General features: G+C 40.0%; 1 protein-coding gene across 1 annotated transcript; it reads left to right on the forward strand.

Moving 5' to 3' along the window:
- Positions 1 to 2343: 2343 nt before the first annotated feature.
- ARF4 (ADP ribosylation factor 4) lies at positions 2344 to 19788 on the forward strand. The gene is made up of 6 exons (XM_050958488.1): positions 2344 to 2686; positions 14776 to 14856; positions 15227 to 15336; positions 17214 to 17285; positions 17817 to 17942; positions 18860 to 19788. Exons 1-6 carry the CDS (start codon positions 2620 to 2622, stop codon positions 18944 to 18946), a joined length of 543 nt encoding a protein of 180 aa, XP_050814445.1. The 5' UTR covers positions 2344 to 2619; the 3' UTR covers positions 18947 to 19788.
- The last annotated feature ends 961 nt before the right edge of the window (positions 19789 to 20749 follow it).

The raw sequence follows: 20749 nt of genomic DNA on the forward strand, positions 1-20749 counted from the left end.
TATATAACTAACGTCTACACGTAGTTAATATCATTTTGCAGTGTATTAACAGGAGTCATATGAAAGACACAGGAAGTAATTATCCTGGTCTGTTCAGTACTGGTGAAACCTCAGTTGAAGCACTGTCTATCTCTTCCCTTCAGGCTGGGTACCCTCCCACTGTGACTCAGTGGTTTGAGCATTGTCCTGCTAAACCCAGGATTATGAGCTCAATCCTTGAGGAGGCCATTTAGGGATCTGGGGCAAAAATCTGTCTAGGGATTGGACCTGCTTTGAGCAGGGGGTTGGACTAGATGACCTCCTGAGGTCCCTTCCAACCCTGATATTTTGTAAGAGGACCTAACACAATTAAGTGGCAACTGGGGGAGCAAGACCCTGGAGTCGGGGAAAGAGTCTAGGAGATCACAGGACTCTGGGCACATGGGTGGGAGGTGAGTCTGAGAATAGAAGGAGCTCAGAGGATAAGAGATTATGAGACTGGAGGAAAGGAGCAAGGCAGACACAAACTGAAGCAGGGTAGAAAGACGTGTGTGGGGGAGAGAGTCATCAAGATGTAGGAAAAGTGCAGAGTAGGCAGGGCTGGCATTAGACTTGCTGAGGCTCAGGGCAGAAACTCAGGAGGGGGCCCCCTACCCTGCCTCCTTTACCTGCTCACACATCTGCAATGTTTCTAAAGCCCGAGCCCTGCTATTGGGCTGAAGCTGAAGCCTGAGCCCTGTTGCGTTGGGCCCTCTGTGGTGTGCCACCACAGGTGATTGCCTTGCTTGCTAACCCCCTAACACTGGTGCTGAGATTAGGAAGAGAAAAAGAAATAAAAAGATGTGCTATACAAACTTACTTTTAAAATTTTGTTCATTTTGAATTTGATTTAATTGTTACCAAAGAGTCAAATGTATTTCATATACCTGCTGAGTAAATGTCTTTGTTATGTTATGGTCTTTTTACAACATGTAAAGGGAACTCTAAGGACATGGACCTGGCTGCTGGGGAATACCTCAGCTGGAGGAGTGCTCCCGAGGTGCCAAAAAGTCAGCATAAAAACTCTCACGTGGTATTGCCTCAATGACTCTTAGAGACTATTGGTAACCAAGTGTAAATTAGAGCAGGCCTTAGATTTTTCTTATTTGTGTTAGGGCCAAGTACCAGAACGAGGGAGGCACAAAGGTAATATAAGGACATCTTTGTCCTACTCTTTAATCCTGTTTAAATAGGTGTGTGGACCTAAAAATCAGGCCTAAATATGTCATTTTTAATTCATACATACATCATTCAAAAGCATTTTCCATATAGAGTTCACAATTCAATACATACTTAACATACATTCCTTGGCTAAAACCTGTCCTATATATATTGTTAAGGCTAAGATTTTCTAATGGTTATTTTTAGTAAAAGTCACTGATAGGTCAGGGGCAATAAAAATTCATGGAAGCCATGACCTGTCTGTGACTTTTGCCATTGCGACTCCATGGTTTCCCCTGCCACCATGGTGGCTGAGAGCTGTGGGGTTCCCCCTCTGCCTGCAGCAGCTGGAAGCTGCAGGGGGGCCCCTCTCTGGTCATTGCGGCTTGGAGTCGCAGGATGATCATATTTCCCAAAGAGAAAATGGAATACCCCTAGCCCCTGTCCCCACAAGAGGCTGTCGACCATCACTGAAACCCTGAGAAGAAGCCCCCTAGGAGTCTGTCACCTGTGGCTGGAACCTAGCAGGGGTCTCACTGTTGTCTGTCTCTGGAAGTCATGGATTCTGTGACTTCCGCGACATAAACATAGCCTTAGATATTGTGTATTGACATAGTCAAAATATTTCTGCTCTAATTGGGAATAAGGTTTGGTTGGTTCTAGTCTAAGTCCTTGCACATTGCTGCCTTGTGCCCTGGTTTGAGGTGTCCCTTATCTTCTCAATAGCGCAACTATTTGAGTGCCGTATGTTAACCTGAGGGCAGCAGGATTAGTCTTTGAGAGACATGCTGCCAAACCCTTCTTCTCAGAAAGTGCTGGGGGAGGGAAAGGGGATGTAGGGCGCCATGAGTTATGCCCACACAACCACCACCAGGAGGGAGAGTGAGCAAGACCCCTCACACGCTCTACAACTGGCTTTGTATAACCATCGGCTCCCTAGGCCGCAGCCTAGGGTACAGAGACTACATCTCCCATCACACAGTGCGGCGCGGAGAATGACTACAGTTCCCAGCATGCCATACTCGACCCAGGCCAAGGTTGGGGAAGCTGAGGAACCTGAGACTGCATCTCCCATCCTGCCCTACGCCAATGAAATGAAGCTATCGATCAGCATCTGAAGCATAGCACGCTGGGAGTTGTAGTCAGTCTGTGTTCGGAGGGTTTCTCCGGGACAAGGGAGGGTGGTGGCGCTGCAGTGGGGATGTGGCGAGCGTGACGTGATTTTGTCCGCGTTGGAACTGGGGGCGGCCGTGGTGGCGAGCGTGACGTGGCAGAGAGCGAGCAAGGCTCCCCCGGACACAAAAGCAGCAGCAGCCACCGCCAGCAGTTGCTGGGCAGGGACCCCGCGGAGGGATCTAAAAAGAGAAACCGGGGTTGGGACATAAACTGCTGCCGCGCACACACACGTCTCTCGCTCGCCGCCGCCCAGCCCGAGCCGCCATGGGCCTCACCATCTCCTCGCTCTTTTCACGTCTCTTCGGCAAGAAGCAGATGCGCATCCTCATGGGTAAGAGAGAGACCCCCGGACTCGCCCGGCCCTGCCTTCCGTCGCCGCAGGGATCCCGATCTCTCGGGCCGCGCTTGCCGCATTCGCAGCCCCTTGTTTGCCGTTACTCGGCCTCTTTCGTGTAGACCTGCTGGGCCCCTGCGGGGGGAGGGGGGATGTTCCGTGTGGCCGTTGGGGACGCAGTAGGAAGCGGCCGCTGGCTTGCGAGCCGGCTACACCGGGGGAGGACCACGGGGCGGGAGGAAGCGTCTGTCTGCGCCCTTCAGGCCTGGGTAAGCTCCTGCCGTGACCTGACCTCTGCCCCCGCTGTGGGTGCGTGTGTATCAATCCCCCCGGGCCTGCCCCGTCTCCCAACCAACTCTCCGCTCTTCCGCGTGGGTCTGAGGCTAGTGGGGAACTGAACTGTCTCCAGTGAATGAGCTTGGGTAGGGGGAGGAGCTGTGGTCTTTCCCCTTTATGTTCTTTACCTCCTCGCCCCACAGTTCTGTTGGTGGGAGACTTTTTTAGTCTTTTTATTAGAAAATGCCCTAAACCCTGCTCCTACCCTTCCCTGAGGCTTGTGGCCAAGCTGGGGATTATTTAGCAGCGTGTGTGTGTGTGTGCGCGCTGTAAAACAAGCACAGCCTGTGAAAAGAATGTGAAACTGTTAACAGGTAAATGCCATACCCCATCATTTGTGAAAGGATTCGATATTTGAGGAACATGATGTGACAGCACCAAGTGTGTTAATGTAGCCCTAAGGGCGCCAGAATTTGACTGCTGAACAGAAAGCATTAATTTAGCCATCTTTGCTCATTTTTGTTCTGAGAAAGAATGTTGCTTTTAATCACAAATTCTGGTGTAGCTTGCATATAGGATGATAAAAATGCAACTTTTTGTAGCAAGCTGGTTTTATTAGGCCACTATCTGACCACAGTTACATTGTGGCTCTTCTGAAGTGTACTGTGTAACCAGTGGTGCTGGAACACTTTTTTGCAGTGGGGGTGCTAAAAGCTAGTGGTCCCCACCCCAAACTTTTTACCTCACTATCCACTTACTCCTGTCTGTGCCCTCCCCCACTCCCAGAGTTGGGCCAGGAGTGGGGGACACGGCCAGGGGTAAGAGGGCCAAGGCTGGGACCTCAGGAGTGAAGTGCTGGGCTGGCAGCTCTGGGACCCTCAGCGCAGGGTGGCTGATGGGACCCTGCACAAAAATGGGGTGCTACAGCCCCCCTAGTTCCTGTGCCTACGTGTGTAACAGTTCAAAACAATCATTTCTTTACTCCTACTGTAATTCCCAGACCTGGGAGTTGAAGAGGTGATAATCACATGCTGCATTCAATATTTCCTTTCCTCGCATTCCCAACTTTATACACTCCTTCCTACAATTGTCCAGCTAGGTGAATGGGACCTTTTTTCAGTGCCTGTCAGTTGGTGCTTAATTAACAGGAGACTATAAAGAGAGCTTCTTTTACCATAGCTCAGTCCACTGCCTTTGTACCACATCTAACTTCTTTCTGTTGGCTAAATAACTGAGAATGGAATCAGCTCTTAACTGTTGGCATATCAATTTGGGCCCTAAAAATATTTGGATATGTATGAGAAACAAGAGGTAATACGCATAGCACATTAGGTGGTTATGTATAGCAGACCTAATGACATCGAGCATAAATACCCACCCCAACCCCCTGAAAATGATTCTGTGTTCACAGCACATTGTACATAGAGTATGAAAGCTAGTATGCACCAGTTGAAATTTCACCCACACTTATGTAGCAGGTGGTTGTGGTTTTTGTGTTTTGTGTTTTGCTGTGCTTAAATTTGTTGTGACATTTTAATTACTTGAAATAAGAATTTAAACCTGAGATCAGTGTCCTTTAATGTAATTTTTGCCTCTATAAATGATAGCATAGAAAATATTTTTACTGTATATTTACTAAGAGAACTACTAGCATGTCAAGCCAACTTTTCATATACAACTCTAAATGACTAAGTATGAAACTTTTTGGAAAAGATGGTTGTAAGATTAATATTGACACTGGTAGCCCTATTGCTTTTACTCTTGCAGAATGATGAGAATACAAGAACAAACTGTGTTCTTGAGACCATAATAGTTCATAGTGCTTCAGACACTTTATCCATAGTGATTAGTTCAGTTCTAACACTGATACAAACTAATCATAGAATATCAGGGTTAGAAGACACCTCAGGAGGTCATCTAATCCAATCCCCTCCTCAAAGCAGGACCAATCCCCAACTGAATCATCCCAGCCAAGGCTTTGTCAAGCCTGACCTTAAAAACCTCTAAGGAAGGAGATTCCACCACCTCCCTACGTAACCCATGCCAGTGCTTCACCACCCTCCTAGTGAAAAAGTTTTTCCTAATATCCAACTTAAACCTCCCCCACTGCAACTTGAGACCATAACTCCTTGTTCTGTCATCTGGGACCACTGAGAACAGTCTAGATCCATCCTCTTTGGAACCCCCTTTCTGGTAGTTGAAAGCAGCTCTAAAATCCCCCCTCATTCTTCTCTTCTGCAAACTAAACAATCCCAGTTTCCTCAGCCTCTCCTCATAAATCATGTGCTGCAGCCCCCTAATCATTTTTGTTGCCCTCCGCTGGACTCATTCCAATTTTTCCACATCCTTCTTGTAGTGTGGGGCCCAAAACTGGCCACAGTACTTCGGATGAGGCCTCACCAATGTCAAATAGAGGGGAATGGTCACATCCCTCGATCTGCTGGCAATGCCCCTACTTATACAGACCAAAATGACCTTAGCCTCCTTGGCAGCAAGGGCACACTGTCGACTCCTATCCAGCTTCTCATCCACTGTAACCTCTAGGTCCTTTTCTGCAGAACTGCTGCCTAGCCATTCGGTCTCTAGTCTGTAGCAATGTGTGGTATTCTTCCATCGTAAGTGTAGGATTTTGCACTTGTCCTTGTTGAACCTCCATCAGACTTCTTTTGGCCCAATCCTCTAATTTGTCTAGGTACCTCTGTGTCCTATCTCTACTCTCCAGTGTATCTACCACTCCTCCCAGTTTAATGTGATCTGCAGACTTGCTGAGGCTGCAGTCCACACCATCCTCTAGATCATTAATGAAGATAGTGAACAAAACCAGCCCCAGGACTGACCCTTGGGGCACTCCGCTTGGTACTGGCTGCCAACTAAACATCAAGCTGTTGATGGTTACCCGTTGAGCCCAACGATCTTGCCAGCTTTCTGTCCACCTTATAGTCCATTCATCCAACCCATACCTCTTTACTTGCCAACGAGAATCATACCTTCCAGTAGCTGTTTGGACAACATCAAATGGGTTGTGTTTTTTCTTTCAGTCATGGTTTTTAAGGGTTTGACTACACTACAAATAAAGGTGGGTAAGGGGACAGGTTTACTACATATTTTCATTATGCAGTGTAGACAGAACCAGTTTAAGGTTTTAGCTTGGTTATGAAACCCAGTTAGACGCTTCTACGCTACAAATAATGTTATGGGAAGCTCCTTTGAGAGAGTTGTATTTGTAGTATGGAAGGAAGGATATATTTGTAAGCAGGTGTCCACATCATAATTTGCACCCCATTGGCATTTTCTCCTAATCTATTCAGTCTAGGTTTAAAAAGACTAAATTAGTTTCTGCCTCAAAAGTGATTTTTGGTTCAGTTTTGGCACATGGGCTGGACAGTGTGGTAGGAGGGTACGATTTTTAGTTACTGCCACTTGAGTTACAGTGTATTGTAGATAGATACAATTTCAGTCTCCAGAGCTGTCAGTCTATCTCCTTTACCTGAACGAAATTCTATTTTTCTAAAAATAGATTTTATTGTGTGGGTTAGAAAATAAATATTGTCAGTGTTTGTATGTAATTTACTTCAGACATCATAATGACAGAAGTATTTTAAGCAACTTTCTTTTACTCTAATACTTTTGCAAACATCTATAAAACACTAAATTGTACAGAGTAAATTCAGAGTCATGGCACGTACCTTGTGTTTCTGAGTGGATATGAGTTTTTTAATACTTTGCACTCCATCACGTATTTCACAAGCTTACTAATTTTATGGTGTGAGCAGAGAACATAATCTTCTAAAAAGATTAGAGCTGTCAATCGCAGTTAACTCGCATGATTAACTCAAAGAATTACGAATAAAACAATCTCTATTAATCGCACTGTTAAACAATAGAATACCAATTGAAATTTATTAAATATTTTTGGATATTTTGTACATTTTTCAAATATTTCAGTTGCATTACAGAATACGAAGTGTACAGTGCTCACTTTTTCATTTTTACAGTGCAAATATTTGTAATAAAAATATAAACAAAATAGTATTTTTCAGTTCACCTGATACAAGTAGTGTCATGCAGTCTCTTTATCAAGAAAGTACACCTTACAAATGTAGATCTTATTTATTTGTTTTATTTTGGTAACATAACTGTACTCCAAAACAATGTAAAACTTTAGAGCCTACAAGTCCACTCAGTCCTACTTCTTGTTCAGCCAGTCGCTAAAAGAAACAAGTTTGTTTACATTTATGGGAGGTAATGCTGCCCACTTCTTAGGCCTGGTCAACACTAGTAGGAGGTGTCGGTGTAAGATACGTCGACTTCAACTACGGTATTCCCATAGCTAAAGTTGCGTATCTTATTCCGACTTACCTCCCGTCCTCATGGCATGGGATCATTGGCCACGGCTCCCCCATTGACTCCGCTACTGCTGCGCGCTCCGGTGGAGTTCTGGAGTCAATGGGGAGCGCGTTCAGGGATTGATATATCACATCTCGCTGAGATGCAATGTATCGATCCCCGATAAATCAATCGCTACCCACCAATACGACGGGTAGTCTGGACATACCCTTATTTACAGTGTCACCTGAAAGTGAAAACAGGTGTTTGCATGACACAGTTGTAGTTGGCGTTGCAAGATATTTACGTGCCAGATGCACTAAAGATTCATATGCCTCTGCATGCTTCAGCCATTGTTCCAGAGGACATGCTTCCGTGCTAATGACCCTTGTTTTAAAAAAAAAAAAAAAAAAAAAAAAAAAAAGAGTGTTTTTAATTAAATTTGTGGCTGAACTCCTTGGGGGAGAATTGTATGTCTCTTGCTTTGTTTTACCTGCATTCTGCCATATATTTCCTGTTATAGCAGTCTTGGATGATGACCCAGCACATGTTCGTTTTAAGAACACTTTTTAACTGCAAATTTGACAAAATGCTAAGAAGATACCAATGTGAAGTTTCTAAAGATAGCTATAGCACTCAACCCAAGATTTAAGAATCTGAAGTGCCTTCCAAAATCTGAGAAGGATGAGGTGTGGTGCATGCTTTCGGAAGTCTTAAAGCAACAGTCGTCTGCGGAAACTACAGAACCCTAACCACCAAAAAAGAAAATTAACCTTCTGCAGTTGGCATCTGATTCAGATTATGAAAATGAACATGCATTGGTCCGCATTGCTTTAGATTGTTGTTGAGCAGAACCTGTCATCAGCATGGATGCATGTCCTCTGGAATGGTGGTTGAAGCATCAAGGGACATATTCTGTAGTGCATCTGGCACATAAATATCTTGTGGTATCAACTACAACAGTGCCATGCAAACGCGTGTTCTCACTTTCAGGTGACGTAAACAAGAAGCAGGCAGCATTATCATCTGCAAATGTAAACAAACCTGTTTGTCTGAGCAATTGGCTGAACAAAGACTGATTTGACTTTGTAGAAAACACCAAAAAATATTTAAATAATGGTATTCTATTATTGTTTAACAGCACAATTAATTGTGCAATTAATCGCACGATAGCCGTTAAAAGATATAATATTCTCCTAATGGATGCCCCTAACTAAACTTATGATTAGGAGAATAATAGTCAATAGTGCATTATGTCACAAGTGGATTTACAAAGCTTCTTAAAAATCATAATTGCCCCATAGACTCACATTAATACTTTGCATGTTTACATATCACTATATTTTAAAGGGCTGACAACCATTTATATTCTTGTGTGCGAGGAAGGGAAAGCACAATTCCAACTCCCTTTTACAGATACGGATCGGGGAGAAAAGAGACAGCTGAGATATTGGGTTAAATAATTTAACATAGTTGAACTGGGCAGAATGGGTTAGAGTTCAGAAATTCCTTGGTCCCAGTGTTACGCTTAATCCACTAGTACATGGGTATATGTTAACATATTACTGAATAACCTTATTTTTCTTCATATTGCACCTTGCAGAATCATAATTATATCATGTCACTATATTCATTACTTGTTAGTATGGCCACGCAGCTATCTATAATCTGAGACAATAAACTGCCAAAATATCCATCTTCCGAGAGGCTTATTAGCATTTCAAATATTAAGCTGCCGAATGATAGGCTGTTCCCTATCTTCTTAACTTTGGGAATCCCACCTGTGTGGTTGAATAGTAACAAACCTGTAACTTAACAAAAAACACAACCTACAAACCTATAAATAGCTATATTAACAAACCTAGCCAAAAATCAATGGCATGAATTGTTTGTAATGGCCCTTGTAAAACATAGTGAAGAAATTACAAGGTAGAACTTGCTTATATGAATGCTAAAATAAGAATGATTTTGAAATTATTTTAATCTGAATATCAGTCGAATTCGGACATTTGGAACCTGCTTCCTGCTTCTTAATTTTGGGAAATCTTGAGTCTGGCTGCCACAATGTGGTGATCTTGAATATATTCCATTTAAAAATCAATCCCTAAATTTTTGTGGTTACTTGCATAAAGCTGTGCTTTGTTCACGTTTAGATTACAGGTATGCCATGTCTAGGTGGCTTAGGCTGGATTTAAAAAATGGAGAATTTACTCACAGGGCAAAACTACTTCTCTTTTAGGATATGGAAAAGTAGAATGATGTAAAATACAATGCAGTGATAAAATCTTTCTGGAGAGCACTTACCTTTAGGCAGTACAATTTGATTGGCTGAAAAGAACAGTTTGAGATTGTTTTAACAATGAGTTCATGTGAGTCTGTAGATGGAACTGAATGCAGATATATATGCAGTAAGTTTAATGGCCCCAGAACAAGCACACCTCATAAGAGAGGGCCAAAAATGTCTTTGGAGAAACTCTTAAAGAAAGTAGAGGAAAATGTAACATTCCAACCTGACAGTTGTAAGTAATTTGTGTAATTCTTTCAAACAGTTCAGAGAAGTTGCTTATCATGCATGCAACTATGAGAGCTGTAAGTAAGTATGCAGGTGCCATGGTGATGTAAAGGTGACTAGCAGAGTGGAGTTCCTAGGAGAAGCACGCTGCAAGCCTGGGACTTACAAGTGACTTGAAGAGACTATAAGTAAAGTGGAGCAGGGCTCTTGAAATGAGTAAAGTAGGCATTACAAAGATCAAATAGGTGCAAGGGCAAGGCTGTACTTACCATGTGACCCTTAATTGCTATCTGAATGGCTGTGTCTCAGGACTTCACAAACAGCCGTCAACACACTTGTACTGTGAGACTTAAGCCTCAATGGAGAAAGAGCTAAAAGTTAATATTTCTGGAAAAGAATCCGAAACAAATAACCAAGGTGCAAAATAATCCTCTTTCAGATTTGTGACTTGGTGTTGGGGAGTGTCAGAGATTTTTTCATGTAAACTTGGAAGAGTTGTTAATTGGAATTCTTAACTATCCCCTCATGTGACCGAGACAGTTGACTTACCTATCATTTGATAGTCAGAAGACGAGTTTAAAAATATATATATCAGATGTAAAAATCCGGTATATCAAATGTGGTGGTAAATACATTTCACTCTCTTAGGAGAATAAGAACAATTGCAAATGGTGGGATTGTGTAATGTTTTGTTTTAGAAAGCTGAATACTGAGGCATTCTTAAGAAATTGGCACATAGTAACATGTAAATTGCCATACATTTTTTCTAAAAGAATAATGCATATTAGCTGAAATATGTTGTACATCATAGCTGTTCAAATTATGTGACTTGATACTTTTAAAAGTTATTTAAAAAATCTGAAAGGGGAACAATTGATTTACAGCTTGTAATAACAGCAAAGAATCCTGTGACATCTTAGACTAACAGACGTTTTGGAGCATGAGCTTTCGTGGGTGAATACCCACTTCGTCAGATTTTTTACAGATCTTTTAAGATCCAAACTAACGCGGCTACCCCTCTGATAGCTTGTAATAAGGAAGTTTGAGGACGGGGTTGGCTATATTGGTGAGGGGGCTGGCGATAATGCAAACTTTAGACTTCTAACTTTGCTAAACCGACAATTATCCTATAAAACTACTTGGTGTTTGAATTGGGAACCTGTTTTAATACCAATATGTGACTTCTGTATTCATGTAAATGCTTATATTTTCACCATGAAAGTTCCTGGAAATCTTTCTGGTCCAGTCTTTTGTTCAAAGACTTGCAGGTAAGGCCTGTTCTTGGTGTTGAATATTTCTCTCCTAGTGTGCCACGGAACATTTCTCATCATGGTTCGTTATCTTTCATACACACAAGCATACAAAATTCCTTCTTGGTATTCCAGTATTGCCAACTCCAAGAACTTGCATAAAGAGTAGGTCCTCACAAAAGAATGATCTTGTTTTAAATCATGAGACTTTGAAAAATGTTGGGTTGATTTATTTGCCTTCTGCTTTTTGAGTCTTTAGGATACAAGTGGGTCACATTTTTAAAGTTTATTATTTTTCTGCTACTGTAAGAGCTAGAAACTTTTTGTCTCTTTTTTTTGGTGAGTTTTGACATTTTCTGACCACTGAATTGAGCTTCATGTTTATTTTCAAGGTTGTCAAACTTACTGATGAGCCATTTGCCTTAAGATGTTATCGTTTTTGAGGAATTCAAGTATATATTTTGAACTGATGACTCTTCTCTACATAATCTTAATTTTCATGGAGTACATTCCATCTTTTCTGTTCTATTCAGGCTTCTAGAGAGAGTTAAGTATTATGCTTGTGTTTCCTGTGGCTTCTCTGAAGGCCCAGGCATCTTATCTTCCACTTGGAAATGCCCAGTAAAGTGGCTGAGGTATGAACGTCTGTCTGCACTGCAGTTTAAAGACCTATGTCTGGCCCAGGTCAGTTGGCTCAGGCTCATGGGGTTATAAAACTGAATCTCAATGTCTGGGACCCTGTGAGGAGGTAGAGTCCCAGGCTCCAGCTCGAGGCCGAACATCTTCACTGCAGTTTTATAGCCCTACAGCCCAAGCCCCATGAGCCAAGTCAACTGATTTGTACCCACTGTTGGTGTTTAATTGCAATGTAGACATACTTTTAGAGGTCCATCTTGGACAGCAATACCTTTGGTTATTAGTCATTATTTCAGCACAGGAGGTACATTTGAAGAGCTGACAGTTGCTCCTTACAGAGTCCCCCTTCTTTGAATGTTACCCAACACTTCACTGGTGTAGGAAAAATGCTGAAACAATATTAGCAATTTTAAACTTTGTAGGTTCATAGTAAGAACTATTTCAGTGCACCTACTATTGTAGCTAATCATCTAGAGGAATGGGTGGGGATGGAATATTGGAGTTCTGAAGGGCACGCATTTAGAAATCATGAAAACACATTTAGAGAGCTCTTTAAAATGGAATTTTGAGAATTTTCTTGTACCTAAAGAAGTCTCTTTGACAGAAGTATAACACATGGCCTTTTGGCTCTACAGATTCCAATATCAGTTAAAGCAGTTGATTTTCTTTACAAACTATAAATACATTAATTTCTATAACATTGATATATTAAATGTCTAAAATACTGTAGGATGCTTTTTTATATAGCGAGACTTTGCAAATAGAAAATAGAGGTTTTTAAGGGTCTGGTTTCATTCTGCGTAAGTGATTGAGTAATCTGAAATTACATTATATTGCAACACTAAGAAAACTGCCTTATTTATATAAGTGTACAACTTGTTGTCAGACACCCCTCTATGGAGTGCAGGACAGGTACAAAAATAGCAAGAAAGACATTAGTTCAAAACATACTACAGTATTAGAATATGGGTATAGTAATAAAAGAAATGGTTGCTGAGTGTGCTGATAGTACCAGACGGAGTTTTTCTGTTCTCTCATTTGTTTTGTTTTTTTTTTTTGAGAAGAGTGTTATCGAAGTTCTACTGAAAGCTTTGAGTTTCTCAAATGATATTTTAATTAAAATGATTGTTGCGTTCACTTGTTGAACACTCATTCTTGCAGTTTACTTCTTAAATAACATCATTTATTCATGGTCATGTGCAGTAGGTCATAATACATTGCCAAATGTTGTGTGTTGAATTGGTTTTCTGGGACAGAGTCTAAACCAGGGGTTGGCAACCTTTCAGAAGTGGTGTGCCGAGTCTTCATTTATTCACTCTAATTTAAGGTTTCGTTTGCCAGTAATACATTTTAATGTTTTTAGAAGGTCTCTTTCTAGAAGTCTATAATATATAAGTAAACTATTTGTATGTAAAGTAAATAAGGTTTTTAAAATGTTCAAGAAGCTTCATTTAAAATTAAATTTAAAATGTAGAGCCCCCCAGACTGGTGGCCAGGACTCAGGCAATGCGAGTGCCACTGAAAACCAGCTCGCGTGCCGCTTACGGCACCTGTGCCATAGGTTGCCTATCCCTGGTCTAAACTCTTAATACTTGTCAAAGTACAAATTAATCCACTCAGCTCACAGTATTTGAAACACCATGATGGACTACCAAATGTTTATTTGCAAAAGCTGCTCCTCTTAAAGTTCTGTGGGTACATGCCCAGTTAAAATGCGCACACGCACACTTTTTCAATGTACAAATAGAAATAAATTACAAATAATCACTCCAAAAGGGAAACAAACAACCCCACATCAGTCTTCCTGGAAGGTCAACAAACTAGGGTTTTGTTGGAGCAGCAGGGAAGCAAATTCCAGAGCAGAGTACCCTCCTGCAGAGTTCAGAAGTGGGGACTGTTAACCAAAACAGCCCAGTAGACTGGAGTAGTGTATGGAGACATGTATTGTGGGTAGCCATGACACAAAACATGTAGGACTTTTATATAAAAAACAGTTTGTATTGTTCCAGAAAGTGAATTGTTCAGTGTAGTCTAGAGCCACAGGTGTTATATGCTCTCCATATATCGAATGTCACTAAGGGATTCTCTACGCTACCACTTGAGTCCATGTAACTTACATCGCCACCCCTTTTGAGTGACATAAGTTACGTTGACTTTAAGTGGAGTCCCTACTGTGCTATATCAACAGGAGATGCTCTCCTACCGACATAACTTCCGCCTCTCGTTGAGGTGGAGTAATTTATGCTGATAAGAGCCGTGCTTTGGAGCGGAGCCCAGAGCTGGAGCGCAGAGCAGCTCCGGAGCAGTAGAGCTGTGGGTTTTTGCCTGAAGCGGAGCTGGGGCACAGTTCCAAAGCCCTGGATAAGAGAGCACTCTCCTGTCAGCATAGCACATCTTCACCAGATACATTACAATGGCACAGCCGCACCAATGTAGCGAGGTAGTGTAAAATAGCCCTAAGTGAGCTGCTGCATTTCATGTTAGCTGAAACTTTGAAGTGATCAAGAGTAGTCTCAGGTGGGGCATGCAGCAGTAGCCAGATCTGAAGGTAATAAAGGGATCAATAATAAACAGGGTCTGCATTTAAGAAGAAAAAGTAGCTTCCAATCTGATGGGGAATAAGTGAAGGAGGAGAGAGAACTTCTGGCTGCTGCCTAAAAAATATTACAAGGTATGTCAAATACATGAAAACATGCTAGAGCAAAATCTTTACATGTGAATGACAAAGTTTTTTTTTAAAAACAAATAAAAACTCCGATCAGTCATTTACATGATGCCTAAAGAAGAAGTTGTTATATAGCTTTCTGATGATGTAAATGGAGAATGGGAACTCTGGTATTAAACTTGAGTTCTTAGCTGTTTGGCTTCTGCCTCAAGTGATGGGTGGAGAAGGAAGGAGAGAAATATACTTGGGGGGGGGGGGGGAGAAAAAAGTTTTATTCACTAAGGCCATTTAGGAACTTACCTGTTGCTCACTGAAAAGTGAATCCCCACCCTGTTGTTTTCAGTGGAATATTTATAAAGAGCATGATTTAGTTATACTGTGAAACTAAAATTAAATTTTATATATATTTATTTTTTTTTAGTTGGTTTGGATGCTGCTGGTAAGACAACTATTCTGTATAAACTGAAGCTAGGAGAAATTGTCACCACAATTCCCACTATTGGTAAGAAAACTAATGATTGCTTCTCATCTAATTACTAATATTTAAATGTAATTAAACTACAGAATCATTCACTTTAAAATCCTCAATTCTCCTGAGGGAGAAAAGACTTAAATGTTGTTCATTGTAGGACCTTTTGTTTCAAGATCTGATTGGTGGGGTAGTGGGAGATGCATATTCCCCAGAATAGAAGTTAGTAAAGACTTGGACTCTTAAAGAAATTATGATTTTATGCATTTTGGTTCTATCGTAACAAAAAAATGTGTATATGAAAGTGAAACTTTGTCACTGTTTTTAAGAGGACAGCTGACACTTCATAATAGTAACTTTTACATAGTCAATGTCAATATTTAACCACTTTTTTTTTCTTTAGGTTTTAATGTGGAAACAGTAGAATATAAAAACATTTGTTTCACAGTTTGGGATGTTGGTGGTCAGGATAAAATTAGACCTCTTTGGAGGCATTACTTTCAAAACACACAGGTAGGAGTTCTTATGTTTTACAAAAAAAAGTGCATATACATTCATATTAAAATGAAGACCACTGTGTACAGTATCTCCAGAAAATGATCTGCCTCCATTTCCATTTTCTTCTCATGAGTTGGTCCCCACTATGTTTGCTGGAATTCTGAGGATCCTTGGCTTATTTTTCTGTTTAGCTGTTTTGTTTTTTTTTTTTCCCTTCTCATCTGGAAGGCTTCATGTCTTATGCTGTGTCTACGCTACAGACTTTTGCTATCATAGCATCCAGTCAGTCAGGGATGTGAAGCAGAGTGATTTCCCCTGGTGTATATACAATTATACCAGCAAAACTGTGCTTTTACCAAATACGTGTGTTTTTCTCTAAGGGACGGTGGTGAAGGGGGAATTGTTGTTTGACTATGCTAGTGCACGAGCAGTTTTGCTGGTATAGTTGTATCCACACTAGGATATATCCATGTTAGGAGCCCTTTGCTGGTGCAGTATACCAGAATTCCAGTACCAGTAAAGTACTCCTAGTGTAGACTTAGCTTATTATGGTTTTACTTGGATAGACAGGATTCCCATGAGGGACCTGCCAGTGTTACTCCTTAATGTGCCAGAGGGGTCACTAAGCTATGTGGTGGACTTTCTAGCCTCATTAAATTTGATGCTTTGTCTGCTAACCTCCTGAAACTGAAGAGGGTCTTCAAGTAAAGAAGTAAGTTAATGCCTAGCTGCCCTTGTAGGTATTTCTTTTTCTAACCAAACTGAAGACAGACAAGATAATTTTTACTTCGAGTTACATAAAAATATTTACCTGCACATTATGGTTAAATACAAGTTTTGTTTATTAGGCTCCCTTTGCTTATAAAGTATCTAAAAATGTTACTGAATACCGTTAATCGGGGTGGTATTGCTGGTTGTTTGATCCGGGCCATGTCAAGTTCACTTCTTTGCTGCTTCTGTCATCGCTGCAATGTGCTTTTTGGGTAGTTAGTAGAAAGACAAGTAATTTATCAGATTTCTATACACCCCAGCAGCAGAAGAGATTCATGCTTGTTGCTCTGCTTTGTACAGGATTGTTGCCAAGAAACTTCTCTCTGCAGTAGCACAGGCATGATTCTGGGGCATGTGCAAATAGGAGTGTATGGTGGAATGTGACTAGACAAAGGGACTTGCAGAGTAGTCTAGTAACAGCATATCAGTTGAGGACCAAAAATGTTACCTACTTGACATCTTCAGACCTATTATAGAAGCATCACCAGGGACCTTCAAAGGGGGAGAATCTGCTTCTTCAGAGGAGGTTAGGCTGTAAGACTTTTAGGTGGAGATTTAAAGAGTGGAAGGCAGTATGGAATAAGCACTTTGACATTTCTCTTTTAATGTTAGAAATGGTGTTAGGAACATTTTGGTAAAAACACACTTAAAAGGTTGAGAACCCTCAGCTTTATAGGGTGGAGGACATCTTAATAGTGTCTAGATATTGTATCTCTAGCTGTCTTTGATTCAGTGGAACATCTGAAAATAAGTAAAACGATCACAATTTCGCCAGTTATCTTTCCCTGAAATTCTGATATGGAGACCACAGTCTAGGAATCATAGCCTTCTTGGGGGGGGTTTGTTTGTTTGTTTTGTTTTTTAAAACTTAGCATACACTGTGGAAAATTATGTTCATATCATGTCTACTGATGACCTAGCTGTCTTCCTCATGTAGTCCATGATCTTTCTCTGTATACGTTAATTAAAAGATTGCTACCATTTCAAACTTGAATTTCTGAGAGGGGAAGCACCACAACTGTAATCCTAAGAAAAAGATGACATGAATTATTGGGTAGAACACTGCTGTATGCTTAAGTTTTTTATGGCGACTTATCAAAGCTGCTTAACTTTTTTTTCAGGGTCTTATTTTTGTGGTAGATAGCAATGACAGAGAGAGAATTCAGGAAGCAGCAGAAGAACTGCAGAAAATGGTAAATATAAATATCTTTGGAACAGAATTGCCATCTTCTGTATTTACTTTACCAAATCAACTTTTCTGCAAATGGTGAATATGCCAGTTTTGCTGAAATTTCAAAACACATGCACCTTCAGAAAGTCTTAAAACGTGTATTGTAAAGTTCCCTTTTTTTTTTTTTTAAATCATCACTACTTAGCTAAAATTGTTTAGCATGTGAGTGGACTCTAGGTCAAGAACTACTGATGACTTCACCCAATTCCCTTTGGGATGTAAAACCCAAAAGAAAAGTAATCTCTGACAATGAGCTGTCTAGATACAATTTAGATCCAAACTGCTGTTTGAAACAATGTTGCTTTACCTACACTATTGGAATTTGTACCATGGATACTTGATGATCTCAGTCAGAAGCTACTCACTGTGATTTGGGGAGTGAGAATGAAAAAGTTTACAGCACTTTTCACTTTATTTCATAATTGCATCTCTTTAGCTGCTTGTTACAGTAATTAAATGGAAAAATAACTAGCATGGTCTCTTGTTCTGTTAGCTTCAGGAAGATGAGTTGCGAGATGCAGTGCTACTGCTTTTTGCAAACAAACAAGACTTGCCAAATGCCATGGCAATCAGTGAAATGACAGATAAACTAGGTCTTCAGTCTCTGCGTAACAGAACTGTAAGTACTAAAGTTTTGGTCCAATTTTTTTGTAAGCAAATGTACTCTCCCTTTTAAGTTTTAAGCTTTCATCTCTTTTCTGTGGAAAAATGTAATGTGTATTTGACATGTACAAAGTCTTATTTCTACAAGAGTAACATAAAACACACACTTTGTAATAAAAATAGGTGATCAAGAGCAAATAAAATGCTTCATTACTCCTTTTTTTAAATAGGAAGATACAACCATTGCAGTCTATTGAATATCTTGGGGGGCGAGGAGGGCGGGGGGAGGTGTTTTGCCTTTACTCTTCTGTTTGTTATTTTGAAGAAAGACTGAGAATGTTTTATCAAAACTCTTGGACAATTCCAATCTTAAAAATGCCCGACGGGATAAGGAAGGCTTCAACTAAACAACTTTTGTTGGGGACTTTAAATCCCTGTTATATAATTCCTCATTGCATTTTTTTTGCATCACTTTACCTCTTCATGTTGACAGTCGTGGCTTATGTCATTATGAACTGGTTTTAAAAAGAGATGGGTTAAATCATGTAGTAAAAATTCCTTACCTATGAGCTCAATAGCACCTGATTAAAACAAATAATTTTAATTTACAACAGTTTTTTACACTTTACTTTATTAGTCTTCAATTTAACTTTGCTTCTTGTGCACTAATATAATGTGTCAGTATTTGGGTGACAGACACAGCAGGAGAATCTTCAAAACCCAATTGCTAATTGAAATTTAAAATTTTTTCATGAAAATATCTTCTGTTACTGTTAGGCTTTGTGGTGGTGGGAAATACGTTTTTTGAAAAACATACTTATTGGGATCAAACTACATGAAATTGTACCATAAGAATTACACCCTGATAGTATGTAGGAATTCAATATTTTAAAGTTCACTTTTCATTTTATTTTATATTTTGTTCCTTAACAGTGGTATGTCCAAGCGACCTGCGCTACACAAGGAACTGGTCTGTATGAGGGACTTGACTGGCTGTCAAATGAGCTCTCAAAACGCTAACTCAAACTGGATGACTTTCTCATCAGGGACATGTTTGATATAAGTGGTCTAGGCTTGTTACAACAAAATTAGTTTGCATCTTGGTTATTAAACAGTATCTGGAACGGGTTTGGGCAGGATATTACAGCGTTTCAACTTATTTTGTTGCCAATTATTGTTTACCAAGCTATATGTTGCAGAAGTAGCAATGTGCTTGGGTTTAAAAAAACAAACTCCTTAACTTGGAAAAAGTGTATCTTCTGATTTTTACTTCCCTTATTATGTTAAATGCCTGAAGATAGTTATTGTGACATCTTTAAAATCTGTTTTGAATACTTTTTGAGCCCCAATAAATTAAGTAATGTTTTTTAAAGATTCCCCCCCTGCTACTTTAGTTTACTGATACCTTATTATTTCATTCCTCAGACAGTCTGCTGACTTAAAAATGTAGCATTCCATTTATATTTATTTCTCTCCCTTGCCAAAAAAATGCTCTGAAACACTATTCAAATCTACTGCACTAAGGAACATTTTATTAACCTTGGGTTCCATCAGCCCAACTTGCCTTTGTGTGAATTGGATTTGATGGGTAGCATAGCTCTGTGCTGGTTGCAAAGAGCTCATGTTGAGGTGGTTTTTAATATTCAGCAGATTGTCTTCCTTTATATTGTATCTCTTTATGTTGCATGTTGCTTTTGGTATCAGCCTGAATGTTTTCGCCCAGTGTATAATAGTTCTGCTGAAGTTTTACTGTTTATTGGTGAACATATCTTCATAAAGAATTTTGGAAAAATCATCAAACTCAATGGATTAGTTTCTTCATAACCCACTTGGAATTATTCCTAATAAAATGATAAAATGTATAGTTTTGTGTATGCTCTTATTGAATCTTAAATTTGTGAAACTGATAGGAACATTTGACAGATTTATTCTTTTTCCATAAATTGAGTTGTTCTGTAGTTTTGTGAACACAAATCTCAGATTTTCAATTTTTGAGGGAGAGTCCTTGAAGATGGGCAGGTAACTTGTATACAGTGCAGTAGGTAATCGTTATCAAGGCTTAAATAATTCTGTAAAAGTGTCTTTTGAAGCTGTAAATCTAAAAATCCTTTAAAGATGTTCAGATATGAAAATACTAACCGTTAAAATTGTAATAAAACAAATACAAACTGCCCAAAAAGCATGCATGTCTGTTTCATAGTTATATGTACAATATGGGTTGCAGTAGCAAAGCAACAAATGAGTTCTGGTGGTGCCTGCATGAAAACTTGACCACCTATAGGGATTTATTCTGATGCTTTAGTAATGGTAGCAACGTGTTCTGGAAAACCCAAGCAAGTCCATGTGAGCTTCACCAGGTCCTTCCTTGCTTCCTTTCTCTCCTCCACCCCAGAGACCTATCGGAACTTGCATCTCAAGCTGCTACTCTAAAACAAATGAATTCTTGCTTGACTCCATTGCTGTTAGTGCTCAGAGTGTTCTGGATATCCAACAGATGTCTTTCCCACTTCATTGAGGATTTTTGGCATTTGGGAGGCTAGTTCTGATTAACTTCCAGAAGATAAAACATAAGTCTTCACTTTTTATTAGTGCAGCTGTTCTTCCACCGTATTCTTAAAATTCTCCAGATTTAGCTAGTTGTGTGTGAGGGTGGAATTTTTTGGAAATAGCAACATTGATTAAATGATGCAATCCTTATACAAATTTATTGGTAAGTGTGAGGAACATGCAAAGCTGTATTTTTTTTAATGAATATTGTATGTACCTCTGTTTAATTACAATCATGCTATCTGCTGCTTAGGTACAAAGTTAAATCAGTCCTGG

The sequence above is a fragment of the Gopherus flavomarginatus genome, chromosome 6, assembly GCF_025201925.1.
Source record: "Gopherus flavomarginatus isolate rGopFla2 chromosome 6, rGopFla2.mat.asm, whole genome shotgun sequence".
In the NCBI taxonomy this organism is placed as follows: domain Eukaryota; kingdom Metazoa; phylum Chordata; order Testudines; family Testudinidae; genus Gopherus; species Gopherus flavomarginatus.